Here is a 13,858-nt window from a genome sequence, read left to right on the forward strand (position 1 = left end):
AAATTAATATTACTTTCAGCCTATTATCACCCAAATTTAATGTGAAATTAACCAACTATAATTTAATCAGCATTAAAAATTATGAATATAAAGTTCAATTCTCACCACCTATGTGAATTAAAGAGATTAAATTACTGCAGTAATCCCTTCACCCCTTACACAAAGTTTTTTCTAACCTATCTCAAACCCAAAAAAAAATGGAGTTTACCATTTACCATTATAATTAAAGCGTCTCTACTATTAAGGCATCATAGATTTATAGTAATGCAAATATAGAAATACACTCCAATTAATATTTTACACAATCAATGGACAGCTAATTAATCTTTGAATCTACGGTTGTTTCTTAAACAAATCTCATGTTCATATATATTACATTTATTCATAATAGATTTTACATAATAACAGATAACAAGAATCTAATCCAATATTTTAATAAAAATATTGCAACTTCCATATCATACACCAATAGACCAATGTTTTTCTTCCTTCCTCTGTCTAATTTCAACGTATAGACCGCCCTTCTTGTTACCATTTTCTCAATGATTCTCAACCAACACATACTATAAATAAACCCATTTCTTCTCCTTTTCATACTCATTCAATAATTGGCATATTTTGCCATTTTCCCTTCACTTTTCTTTCATTTTTCCATACCCAATAAATTATTGGATCAATGGTAGAATCCTCAGATTCTATCCTTCCCTACAGCTATGCACCATTGGCTCCAAGCAATAACTCAAATGTCGTAACCGGGGCTGAAAAACTGACTAGGAGACGGTCTTTAAAGACCGGACTCCTCGTGTTTTCAGCCCTTTTGATATCAGCATTGATTATGAGCTCGGTGGATTTCAATACCGAGCTCAATGTTACGAAAAACGAGACTAAAAAAGTTGATGATCTAGCCTTAAGGCCGGCCCCACAGAATCTGGCGGGGATTGAAACCGTGCCCGGATCAAATGAGTTGTTGTTTAAGGTTACGCGTGGTAAGCCTAATGGTGTGTCGGAAAAGGCTAATGGGTTTCCAATGCGTGGCCTTAGTCTGCCTGTTTTTGATTGGAATGATCTTCAATTGTCTTGGCAGAGAACTGCTTTTCATTTTCAGCCTCAAAAAAATTGGATGAATGGTAAAAATGAATTCCTAATTTTCTTTTTTAATTGTTTCTTAAAATTTAGAATTATTTGTGAATTACAATATTAAAGTTTATTTGTTTTGTAAATTACAGTTTTAATGTTTTTTTAATTATTAAAGTCAACAGAGTTCATACTAAGTTACAGAATTCCGACCACTTTAATTAATGTGAATTTGCCTAAACGATGTAAATATTGATAACAAAAAATTTATTCTGTGTATTTTCTCATTAATATAAATATATACATACAATAGTAATTAGGCCTAACAAGCAATTAACTAATTAGAGAAAATTCATAATTATATTATTCTACCAATATTCTAATATTGAATCGATTTTTTATTATTAAGATCACATCTATGCAATCATTTGAGATTGTAGTTTGGTAAAAGATAAGTTGCTTTAAATTTTAATACATATAGTGTAAAAGGTGAAGTAGTTAAGTTCTTTGAAAAGTGAAAAAAGGGAGTGTGAGTCATATAGTAAAGGATTGGACTTATAAAGATGTATCAATATATAAATTTAACCCAATGTTATAAAGTGGCTTCCATCTGAACGGAATAATAAAGTCTATTTTTGTGAAATTAATATTAGAGAAAAAAATTTTATTAAGTTCGAATTAATAATTTGATTAATATAAAAATTTGTCCTAATATTATCAAGTGGCTCTCACCTAAACGGAATAAATAAATTCAGATGTATATAATTCATCTTATAATCCCAATTTTACTAATTTGTTTTTGTGAAATTAAGTTTGGGGAGATTAAATGATTGGTTTATGACTAAGATGGGTTGTCATGAATCAATTTCGAGTACCTTTCTCCAACAAAACACCAAAATAAGGAAGTGTTTTGCTTGATTAACACTGTTTGCATTATTATCTGGCATAAGCATGTTACACTACATACTAAGACACTAAAGTATGGTATATTCTGTATTAGTGTTATGACAAATTTATGGTCCTAATTATTTTTAAATTCACATTTCTAATTTTATTTTTTTTATTTTGCTTGAATCTGCATCATTGATGGTCGGTCTTGCTGTGGATGCTGCATTGTTCGCCTTCAGATCCAAACGGTAAAGTTCATTAACATTACGCTTTAAGCTACTTTTGTGAGAGACTATTTTTCAATGAAACGATTTATTTTTAAGTTCTTATATTCGGTCATTTAGAGGCGATACCAAGATTTTAGGATAGAGCCCAACAAAAAGACACAAGTCATTATAATTACAAATATATAAAATAAGTTAAAGTTGTTACAAAGAATCACAAATTTGCCATTGCTGTCATTAGTGCAATTTTTGCTTTCGAGAAACCATAGTGTAAAAAAAGTAACCGGCTGCGATCACGACGACGGAACGCTGATATGGTAACGGGAGTGACATTTCTAATTTTCTTTTTTCAGTTTGCAATTTATGAAGGGATTAGCAATTTAAGTGACACTGATTTAATTTGTCCTAAATCTCATTAGTCTAACACATTGTTTGATAAAAAAACAGGTCCATTATACTACAATGGAAGGTACCACTTCTTCTACCAGTACAATCCTGCAGGTGCAGTTTGGGGCAACATTGTGTGGGGCCATGCTGTGTCCAAGGATCTTATAAACTGGAAACACCTACCAATAGCCATGGTTGCTGACCAGTGGTACGACTTCAACGGCGTGTGGACGGGTTCGGCCACCATCTTACCCGATGGTCAAATCATGATGCTCTACACTGGCTCAACCAATGAATCAGTCCAAGTCCAAAATCTAGCCTACCCTGCTGATTTATCTGATCCACTTCTCCAAAAATGGGTCAAATACACAGGTAACCCGGTCCTTGTTCCCCCTCCAGGGATCGACAAATTGGATTTTCGAGATCCTACCACTGCGTGGCTCACCTCTGAGGGAAAATGGAGGTTGACAATCGGGTCTAAGGTCAACAAAACCGGCATTTCTCTTTTGTATGACACCACTGATTTTAAGCATTATGAGCTCTTAAGCAACATTCTTCATGCTGTGCCTGGTACCGGTATGTGGGAATGTGTCGACTTTTATCCTGTATCGAAGGCAGAGCCCAATGGGGTTGATACTTCCATTAACAACCCATTAGTGAAACATGTGTTTAAAGCGAGTATGGATGATGATAGGAATGATTATTACGCGTTAGGTACTTATCATGAAGATACAGGTACATGGGTCCCGGATAATGCTGCCATTGATGTTGGTTATGGACTGAGATATGATTACGGAAGGTTTTATGCTTCCAAGACATTTTATGATAAAGAAAAGAAGAGACGGATCTTGTGGGGTTGGATCACCGAAGCTGATAGTGAAGCGGCTGATGTTAAAAAAGGATGGGCTTCTCTTCAGGTACTTCTAGTTCCTTATGTATGTAAGAGTATTATTTTTGATTGGTTCAGATCTGTCAAGGAACCAATTCAACCAAAAGTTTAAGCTGATGGTTGAAGTCACAGGATATGTTATATACTCTAACACGCCCCCTCACATGAGAGCCCTTTGGGATAAAAGCATGGATGCAACATAGAGTCGCTTCATACCTGGCGTTGAACATTCCACTTTAAATGAGGGGTGGAGATTTGAACCCGTGACCTCTTGTCAGACTGGCTTCTGATACCATGTCAAGCAAAAGCTTATGCTGATGGTTGAAGCACCAGGATGTGTTATATATACTCTAACAAGATCACTAACAAGTTCATATTGTATTATGGTATTAAGGCACTTCCAAGAACTGTGTTGTATGACCAAAAGACTAAAGCCAATTTAGTTCAATGGCCGGTGGAGGAAGTTGAAACGCTGAGGAAAAACGTCAAGGAATTCGACAAGGTAGAAGTTCCTGCAGGATCAGTTTTGCACTTGGACGTCAGCTCAGCCACCGAGGTTCATATGCCTACTTTTAACCCATTTTCGTGATGATTTCTCATTGAGTTCGTGTTCAGTCAACTCTTCTCTTATGCGGGTTTTGTTGTGCACAAGCCCAATAACTAATCTGATACTTTGGTAACTTACAGATTGATATAGTGGCTGAATTTGACATAGAAAAAGAGGCATTGGAAAAGTTACCAGTTTCAGAAGAGAATTTTAGCTGCCCGGCTAGCAAGGGAGCTTCTCAGCGAGGTGCTCTTGGACCATTCGGTCTTCTGGTTCTTGCTGATGATCAGCTGTCCGAACAGACTCCTGTTTATTTCTATGTTATTAAAACCTCCCATACCAGCTTCAAGAACTTCTTCTGCACGGATTTATCTAGGTCATCAATTGCACCCGATGTAGTCAAAGACATCTATGGTAGCGATGTTCCTGTTCTCAACAATGAAAAACTATCCATGAGAGCTTTGGTAGGCAAATTTACGACATTGTTAGAAAACAAGTTGTTTGTTTGTTACGACTAAGTCTAATCGAACTTTTATTTGGTGGAAGGTTGATCATTCAATCATAGAAGCGTTTGCACAAGGCGGAAGAACCTGCATTACATCTCGGGTTTATCCAACAAAGGCGATATACAGAGATGCTAAGCTATATTTGTTTAACAATGCAACCGCAGCAAGTGTAACAGCATCCGTCAAAACATGGCAAATGAGCACTGCATGTATGATCTGCTCTTCCATTTGGGTTCATCTTTTGATGATTTTATCTACTTTCTTAAATATTGGCCACACTTTTTTTTGAACATAGACTTGCACAAAAGTATATAGTTTCTTTTTTGACACTTTTTTGGTTCATTTATAGGATTCATGGAGATATAAATGAAGAAAAAAAGGGAAAATGAGTTTGCTATTCATTTGATGGAAGAGGATGAGCAAAGGGAGTGAAGTGGAGTTGAGTTGATAACAAATTATTCATACTAGGTCATGGCATGCAATGCCATCATCCATGGCATGCTATGTCATGATCCATATATACCATGTCATGTCATGGCATGACATGCCATTAATTATTCATTTTTGGGGAAAGAAAAGGAAATTAACAAAAAAGATGAGGTCATTTGTCAAGCATGATGTATGTATACACCTATTGCTCAATCCCTTTGATCAGTTCATTGTATTGAAGTTCATTCATTCATTCATTCATTATGTATACCATTGGTTAAGAGGTTTTTGGTGTTAATGAAATATCATTGTTTTTGCAGATGCTGCCTTTTAAGATCTTTCTATTTTTCATTGTATGATAATATTCACCAAAAACATTAATGCTCAGTTTTTATCATGTAAAAATTTGCTTAAATTCAACTAGTGGTATGGAAAATTAGCTTAAAATTAGGATGATAAAAGCTAAATACCTCTCACCCTTATCTTTTCAACATGAAAAAGGGTTAAGCCCATATGGGCTTCTTTAATCTTAAGATTGTATGGGTCCAAGCCCATTATTATTAATGATCCCTTGTAAACCTAAGCAATTGCTCAACATTATAAATATCACAAATTCTAAAATTAGACGGTATTACAGTTAAATCATTTTTATTGGGCTGACCCAATGTCCATTACTATCTTAAAGTGATCAATTACAATCTTAAAATAATCATTTAGAAAAATGGACAAATTATATGGGCTTTTTTCATAGTGAAACAGTCTCATACAAAACTTACTGAATAAATATATAGGAGGAGAATCGAATGAAATCACTTTTATTTGGTACAAATTAAAAACGAGGGACAAATTCAGCTTTTGGGTACATATTTTAGAATATTTTGGTAAATATTTGCAATTTATATATAGGAGGTATATATTTTCAGTATATTTTGACTTTAAAAAAATATGGTACCAAATTAAAATGTATATGTGTGTATGAGTAGAAGTGAGATCCAATAAAAAGAGTGCTGAAAATAATAGGACAAGAATTATTATACACTCTTAAATTAAATGAGATAAAAAAATCTAAGGTGAATATTAATTAGAAAATCTTAAATTATTACGGTTACTATATTAAAAAAAAGTATTTTTAAAAAATGTTTCTATTTTATATTCCCTCCGAATAACACCAATTGTCTTTTTGGTTTTTTCACTCTACCCAATGCTTTAATTTAATGTTAAGTATCTCTAATTGTGCATTATTTAAATTATTAAAAAAATTAATATAACTAATAAAATTTACTTCAAGACGAATCGAAAAAGAACTCACTTGACTATATTTTTACACATAATTTAAAAATAAAATACAAATTAATAGTACTCGACTAATAGGGTCAAAAATCCAAATGTAACAATTGCTTTATACCGGAGGGAGTCATATAATACCCTTTTTTATATATAATGATGAGAAAAAATCGTTTTCATCCTTTTTATTTCCTCACATGTTGAGCCCATGGGGAGGGGGGCGACCACAACAGCTAGTCACCGGACCTCCAAACCCGAAGGGAGAGCAAACACTTGCTCTTATGGCTAATAAAGTTTAGTCTAAATTATAAATAAAATCTGATCGAATCATAATTTTAGTATTTGATCTGGTTTATAGTCTAAACGGTCTATTTTTTTTAAAAAAAAAAATTACGGTTTACGGTCTGCTTCGTTTTGATTTTTTCAGACCAAACTAAACCAGACTGCAAACCGTACTATGACCAAAAAGCATAAATTTTTTTAAAAAATAAGGTTGCTCTCTATATATTTTGAGATGTAACTATTTTTATTTAGTAATATATACTTGAATGATCTTGATGCAATCAACTAATTACAATTCATTATATTTGGTGTTTATAGGTGCGAAATATTTTCATAAAACAGATATTAATTTGGGAAAATAAAAAACCATATACTAGACAAGACCAGACCCTTGTAGACGATTTGGTTCGTTTTGGTTTAGGGATATTAACGGTCTGATCCGATCCGAAAACTTTTCAGATCGAAATTTTTGATTTGATTTGATTTTAATATCAAATCGGACCAAATAGGACCGTACATGTGCACTCCTACTTAACTCTGATCTTTATAGGAATATCATTTAGGAATTGCAGGAGTACATGCTTTGTTCCATTTTATCACCCCTTTCATAGTGGTGCGAGTATTATATTAATTAATTTTAATTAAGGAAATAAATGGGGGTAAAAATTGATTGGGTGAGACTTTGAGATGAATTCGCGAATAAGATTAATTATAAGGATAATTATTATTTAAAAAGAAATAAGACAAATTTAATATAAATTTAATACAAACTAAATAGAAAAAATGAAATATATACTTTACTATGTTGGGAGGACATCACAATTATTTATGGTTAATTTGCGAAATCAGTGGCGTTTGCTAGGCAACGTTGCTTGCCATGTTATAATTCAATGATTGCGTTGGTTAACATAGGACGTAGGAGTAATCTATTAGCTTCTTTATGGTTAATGGTTCACACTTCTAGAAATATAGCCTATATATAAGGATATCATCTCACTATGATATAGGCTTATATAATAGCTTATTCTCTAATTTGTTATTTTTAAATTTTAAATGATAATTTTAAGGTTATAAAATAAAAAAATAATTATCTTAAATTTTTTAAGTAATAACTTTTAAATTATACGTAATTACTTCAAGATATTAAATGAATATTTGGTCAATCCAATAAACTGATCTCACCAAAAGACCATATCTTAACCCAGTAATTTGTGTCTATTAAAATCAGTTTTCATATTAAAAGTACATGAATAAGAATTAGGTGGGAGTAGGCCAATTTCTCATGATTAGTTTGGTATGACTTTAAGTATTATGACTTTATAAAATTAATTAAGTTTAGAATGTAGTAGTTAATTAAATGTACAAGACACTAGTACAGCTCAAGGCAGCTCTAAAACGAAGCTGTCACCTTGTATTTGTGCGAAGGATAATTATTAGTTCAAGATTTTATCAAATTTTAAATCTAGTTATAATTTTAAATTTAGGGTCAGATTTTTAACACAATAGGTCTAAGTCTTGATTCAGGTTCAAACAAATATGGTTTGAGTTTTGATCTAAGTTTAGAACCTTTAAACTTAAAAGGTGTCTAAAATCCGTATTTATTTTAGACCCAAATTATTTTATATTTATTTTGGACTTAATTTTAGACTTATATACGACCTATAAACCCATTTTAGTCCCAATTAAACTTTTTTTAATGAAAAATAAGTGTAAAGAATGTACAATTAAATTAATACTCATTTAAGACCCATTTAAAATTCATATAGGACTCCAGACCCATTAGACCCGACATGTCTAAAAATAGGTTGAAAAGATTTTGAACCCTAAGAGTCCGATTTGGGTCCATAAAATTTGATGGGTTTAGGTCTTAGTTTGGTATAGGATTCGATCTGACCCAACCTATGACCATCCATATTAAAATATTAATTTTTTTTCCCTTTTGAAAAAAAATGTACTTATAATTAACATAAGGGGTGTTTGGCAAACAAAATAGCTAATAGATTGTAGATTGTAACTAATTAGAGTGACTGATTTTACCAAACTTCTCCATAGTTTTGGAATGTTTAAATGATAGATGATGGGGTATTTGACAAAATAGTTTATTGAACAATTTAAGCTTATTTTAGTACATATAGATGGTTGGATAGTCAATCAAATGGGGATGTAGCTCAGATGGTAGAGCGCTCACTTAGCATATGAGAGGTACGGTGATTGATATCACGCATCTCCAAAATTTTATTTTCCCCAGACCTAGGTATGATGATAATAAGATGGTTGGATAGTCAAACTATCTAAATTTGATAAATTATTTAGTTAAAATAACTTATTATTATTAACAAACTATTTTAATTAAAATCAAAAATTAGACACTTTAATTATCTAATAGTTAATAATTATCAGTTATTTGTCAAATAATCTGATATCACGGAAACGAGAGAGAGAGAGAGTATGAGAACGTTGTTCCAATTTGGGAGCATCTGATAAGAAGTAATAGCAGGGTCCATCAAGGACTAGGCGTACCCACATGCATTCCGCGCCTTTCGTATTTCTCAACCACTATAATTTTGCTTTCATGCTTTTTTATGAACAAGTGAATTGTATCCCAATTCAAGAACAATAATTTATGTAATTGTACATGTACAAGAACATACAAATATATCAACATGATATTAGATTTATATGGTTGAATCAAAGTAATTAATATCATTATGACATACTTTCTCATTTTAAAGTACTTGCTACATTTATTTTTTTATGTAGTCTAATATTTTAATTTAATTTTAATTATACATAATTAAAAATATTTTCTCTATTTCTTTTTATTTGTCCACTTTGAATTTCCACTTTAGAAAAGAGAAATTTAAATTTGATTTTTGAAGTATATATTAAAGATAAAATATATTCATTTGGGATCTTATTAGATTCGTCTTGATCCAAAGTTTTTTAATATATAATTTTAACATTATTTATGATGCGTACTTAAAAATATTAAAACTTAAAATTTGTTTTAAAAAGCGTGCAAAAAGTAAAGTGGACAAACAAAAAAGAATGAAGGGAGTATAAAAATTTGATATTAATAATCTTTGCATCGAGACAAATCAAACAAGATCCCACTTAACTATATTTTAACTTATAAATTAAGAATTAATTACAATTTAGAGTGATAAGTGAATAGTGCAAATATTGTTAATGTTGCAAGTAATTTGGAACAGATGAAGTATTAGATAATTCTTATTTGCACTTATAAAGAAGTAATGGGGAGATTGATGGGGATATTACACATCATATATAAGCGAGCTGGCTTAAGTGGAGAGCGGCTACCGGAGTGTTATGGCACAGAGTATTGGCCCGTTAAAAAGATTTATGAACAAAAGATGAAAGTAGCAAAGGCGTGAATGCCGAGGTGGATGCGCGGTAACACAATTATGGATAGAACTAAGAACAAGAGTTTAGAGAGAAGTTAGGCGTTGCTCCATTATATGAGAAAATGCGTGAAAATAGGTTAAGATGGTTTGGACATGTTCAAAGAAAGACTCTTGATTCTCCCGTTAGAAGGATAGAAAGCATCATAGTAGAGGGTAAGAGAAATCTAGAAATACCTAAGAAAACGTGGACCGAGCAAATAAAGAATGATTTGAGTGAGTTGAGCCTCTCTGCGGACCTGACTAGGGATAGGATTAGTTGGAGACATCAGATCCATATTTTAAACTACTATCAGTTTCGCTAGCTGCCTTCATGATCCAGTATCTAGTTGCTTCTTACACACTCCGTTTTTGTTTCTTTTTTCTCTCATCGTGGCTTTATTTTATTTATCTTTTATCTTTTATTTGTATTTTATTGTTATGTTATTTTATGTAGACCTAGTCTTTCTCTGCAAGCAGGTGTTATCTCGGGACAATGTTGTCACTCATATCATCTATGTAGGCACTACAAATAACTATCGAAATAGCGATGGAAAAATAGCAACGGGGTTGGTTGGTCGCCTGTGGCGACGGATAGGCGAGGGCAAGAAACGTCGCCAAATGGAAAAGCAAAATAGCGACGGGCATATTGGTCGCTAATCCGTCGCTCAGCGATTTTAATTTATTATTTTTTTAAAAAAATGTTTAGCGACGAGATCACTGGTCGCCAATCCGTCGCTAAAAGCTTTTAATTTTTTATTTTTTTTAAAAAATAGTTAGCGACGAAGACTCTGGTCGCTAACTAGTCGCTGGTCCTTGGAAATGAAAAAAGTTTGCGTGCTGCAGTATGGAAAAAATCGAATTGCAGTATTTTTTTTAATTATTATTATTATTATTATTATTATTATTATTTTATTATTAGTATTAGTATTATTATTATTGTTATTATTATTATTATTATTTATTTTTTTTTTATTATCTGGCGACAAGCTATGTGGTCGCGCCTTATGATCGCCATTTTTTTTTTGTTTTTTTTTTTAAAATAATTCTTTGCGACATTTAAGTTGTGGTCGCGATTTAGTCGCCAAGTAGACCGCAAATTTTTTTTTTTTAATAAACATAGGTGACGGTGGTTTGGAAGCCATATGGTCGCCGCCACTTTTTCAATTTGAATTTGAAAACATGGCGATGGGTTTCTCATGGCCGTGTTGTCGCCATATTTTCTATAAATAACACGCAGAATTATTGTGTATCGTATATTTCGGTAACTAAAGAATTAGAAGAGGTTTTTATTTAATTAGTACACATTTTATTTCTTTTGTTATTTACTTGAGTTTTTTATATTCTTTTATTGTTTTATATTTTATTTTATTTGTCATTAATTTTCCTTAATAATTGTTATTAGAATAATTATATTATTATCATATATTGTTACTTTCATGAATTGTTTTATATAATTTTATTTTCATTAACTTAATAATCAGTTGAATAATTATATTATTATATTATATTTAGGTGTTAAAAATGAATTTTAGTGTGTTTCCAGATGGTGCATGATATTTGTGCTATTGTGAACGAAGTGTTATCAGAAGAGAATACGATGGTAAACAGCTTCTACAAAACGAAAAAACAAATAGTTGCCTTTGGATTACCCGTTGGGAAGATAGATTGTTGTCCTAACGGATGTTTGATATATTGGGGGAATAATGCGAATGCAACTTGCTGTTATATTTGTGAAACTTCTAGATGGAGAAGAAACAGTAAGGGTGATAAGGTTTCGCGGTAATCCAAAGCACAACATTGACTTATATCTTCAACCACTAATACGAGAGCTGAATATGTTGTGGAAGGAGGGGATTTGTACATTAGATGTGTCAAGAAAGGAAACTTCTAGATGGAGAAGAAACAGTAAGGGTGATAAGGTTTCGCGGTAATCCAAAGCACAACATTGAATTATATCTTCAACCACTAATACAAGAGCTGAATATGTTGTGGAAGGAGGGGATTTGTACATTAGATGTGTCAAGAAAGGAAACTTCTAGATGGAGAAGAAACAGTAAGGGTGATAAGGTTTCGCGGTAATCCAAAGCACAACATTGGCTTATATCTTCAACCACTAATACAAGAGCTGAATATGTGGTGGAAGGAGGGGATTTGTACATTAGATGTGTCAAGAAAGGAAACTTCTAGATGGAGAAGAAACAGTAAGGGTGATAAGGTTTCGCGGTAATCCAAAGCACAACATTGACTTATATCTTCAACCACTAATACAAGAGCTGAATATGTTGTGGAAGGAGGAGATTTGTACATTAGATGTGTCAAGAAAGGAGAATTTTCAACTGCGAGCAGCTTTAATGTGGACAATCAATGACTTTCCAGCTTATTCGATGTTGTCCGGGTGGAGTACGGCGGGCCGATATGCTTGCCCTTACTGCATGGATGATTCACAAGCCTTGTACCTTACTCATAACATGAAGATGTGTTGGTTTGACTGTCATAGAAGGAATTTAGATAGAAGTCGTCCCTATAGAAGAAATGTCAATACTATGACCCAACAACTACTACTGGAAATAGCCACGGAACAAACATTCATAAACGATAGAAATAAGTTGACATACATCAGGGTCGCTCGTATTGTTTATATGATCCATTTGTGTTGGCAAGTAATATTATGTAATTATTTAATATTTTGTTATATTTAATACAATTTTATTATATTCCTCCGAATTATTAATATTTTGCAGTAATAATAATAATAACAACAACAACAATAACAATAATAACACATAATAATAATAATAATAATAATAATAATAATAATAATAACAACAACAACGTTGTAATAATACTAATAATAACAATAATGATAATACTAATACTAATACTAATAATAATAAAATAATAATAATAATAATAATAATAATAATAATAATAATAATGAAAATAACAATAATAATAATAATAATAATAATAATAATAATAATAATAATAATAATAATTTAAAAAAAATACTGCAAGCCGATTTTTTCTTTACTGCAGCACGCAAACTTTTTTCATTTCCAAGGCTTAGCGACCAACTAGCGACCAGCTTGCCGGTCGCTAAAATCAGAGAGTTAAACCTCCTGTCATTTCAATTCTTTAGCGACCAACCAGCGACCATAATGGCGGTCGCTAAATATTGATTATAAAAGCTGTGTATTCTGCTCTCATTTCTCATTTCCTACAACTCTATCTTCACTTACCTTATACTTCTTCATTCCTTATACGCGTTATTATCTTTCCAACTCCATTTTTTCTTTTCATCCATTATTCTCAATCTCTATTTATTTTCTTTCTTTCTTAATCTCATCCTCATCATCTTGGGGTTACAACTTATTTTCAACTCTAAAATTCTCATCTTGTTATTAAAAGGTTAGTATTTATTATATATTTTTTTGTATTTTTTCAATGTTCTTGATGATTATGATAATATTTTGTTTCATGATGCCTTGTTTTTTTTTATCAATTTCGAATTATGGTATAACTTGAGCATGTTTAATGTTATTTTTTTTCCTAGATTTTGTTTTATGTTATTTTCGACATATTTTTATGTTTTTTTTAATATTTTCGAATAATGGCATTTTTGAAACATGTTTAGTGCTAATATTTTCCAGTTTTTTCTTATATTATATTTAGTTTTAAATCGTTTTTTTTAATATTTCAAGAACAATCGAAAGGTCAAAGAGCCACAGCCTATGGAGTTCAATAATCAATTATGGGAAGCGGTGCAAATGGTAAATGAAGTTCAATAATCAATTAAGGAAAGCGGTGCAAATGCGAAATGTTCAGACTGTCTATGAGACTCACCAAAGGCTGACTGAACAAATTCAAAGAGAACGAGAATTCTTTTTTAAAATTCATTCAATCCCATCTCAATTTGTAACAACCCTCTCTTCCAAATGAATGAT

The 13,858-nt window shown here is 31.8% G+C and overlaps 1 protein-coding gene across 1 annotated transcript; it reads left to right on the top strand.

Annotated features, from left to right (window-relative positions):
- The first annotated feature begins 411 nt into the window (after window positions 1-411).
- Window positions 412-5,271, top strand: LOC130799541 (acid beta-fructofuranosidase 2, vacuolar-like). Its single transcript, XM_057662662.1, has 7 exons — window positions 412-1,127; window positions 2,202-2,210; window positions 2,634-3,490; window positions 3,857-4,018; window positions 4,150-4,473; window positions 4,556-4,724; window positions 4,865-5,271. Coding segments are annotated over exons 1-7 (1,974 nt in total). The 5' UTR covers window positions 412-676; the 3' UTR covers window positions 4,867-5,271.
- The last annotated feature ends 8,587 nt before the right edge of the window (window positions 5,272-13,858 follow it).

Source organism: Amaranthus tricolor, chromosome 14 (genome assembly GCF_026212465.1).
Source record: "Amaranthus tricolor cultivar Red isolate AtriRed21 chromosome 14, ASM2621246v1, whole genome shotgun sequence".
NCBI classification, from domain to species: domain Eukaryota; kingdom Viridiplantae; phylum Streptophyta; class Magnoliopsida; order Caryophyllales; family Amaranthaceae; genus Amaranthus; species Amaranthus tricolor.

Bases quoted from the DNA above. Each gene is read 5' to 3' on its own strand.
- LOC130799541 (XM_057662662.1), top strand. From the start codon at position 677: ATGGTAGAATCCTCAGATTCTATCCTTCCCTACAGCTATGCACCATTG. The intron at 4,019-4,149 runs GTTCATATGCCT...GGTAACTTACAG, and splicing joins ACGTCAGCTCAGCCACCGAG to ATTGATATAGTGGCTGAATT. The intron at 4,474-4,555 runs GTAGGCAAATTT...ATTTGGTGGAAG, and splicing joins AACTATCCATGAGAGCTTTG to GTTGATCATTCAATCATAGA.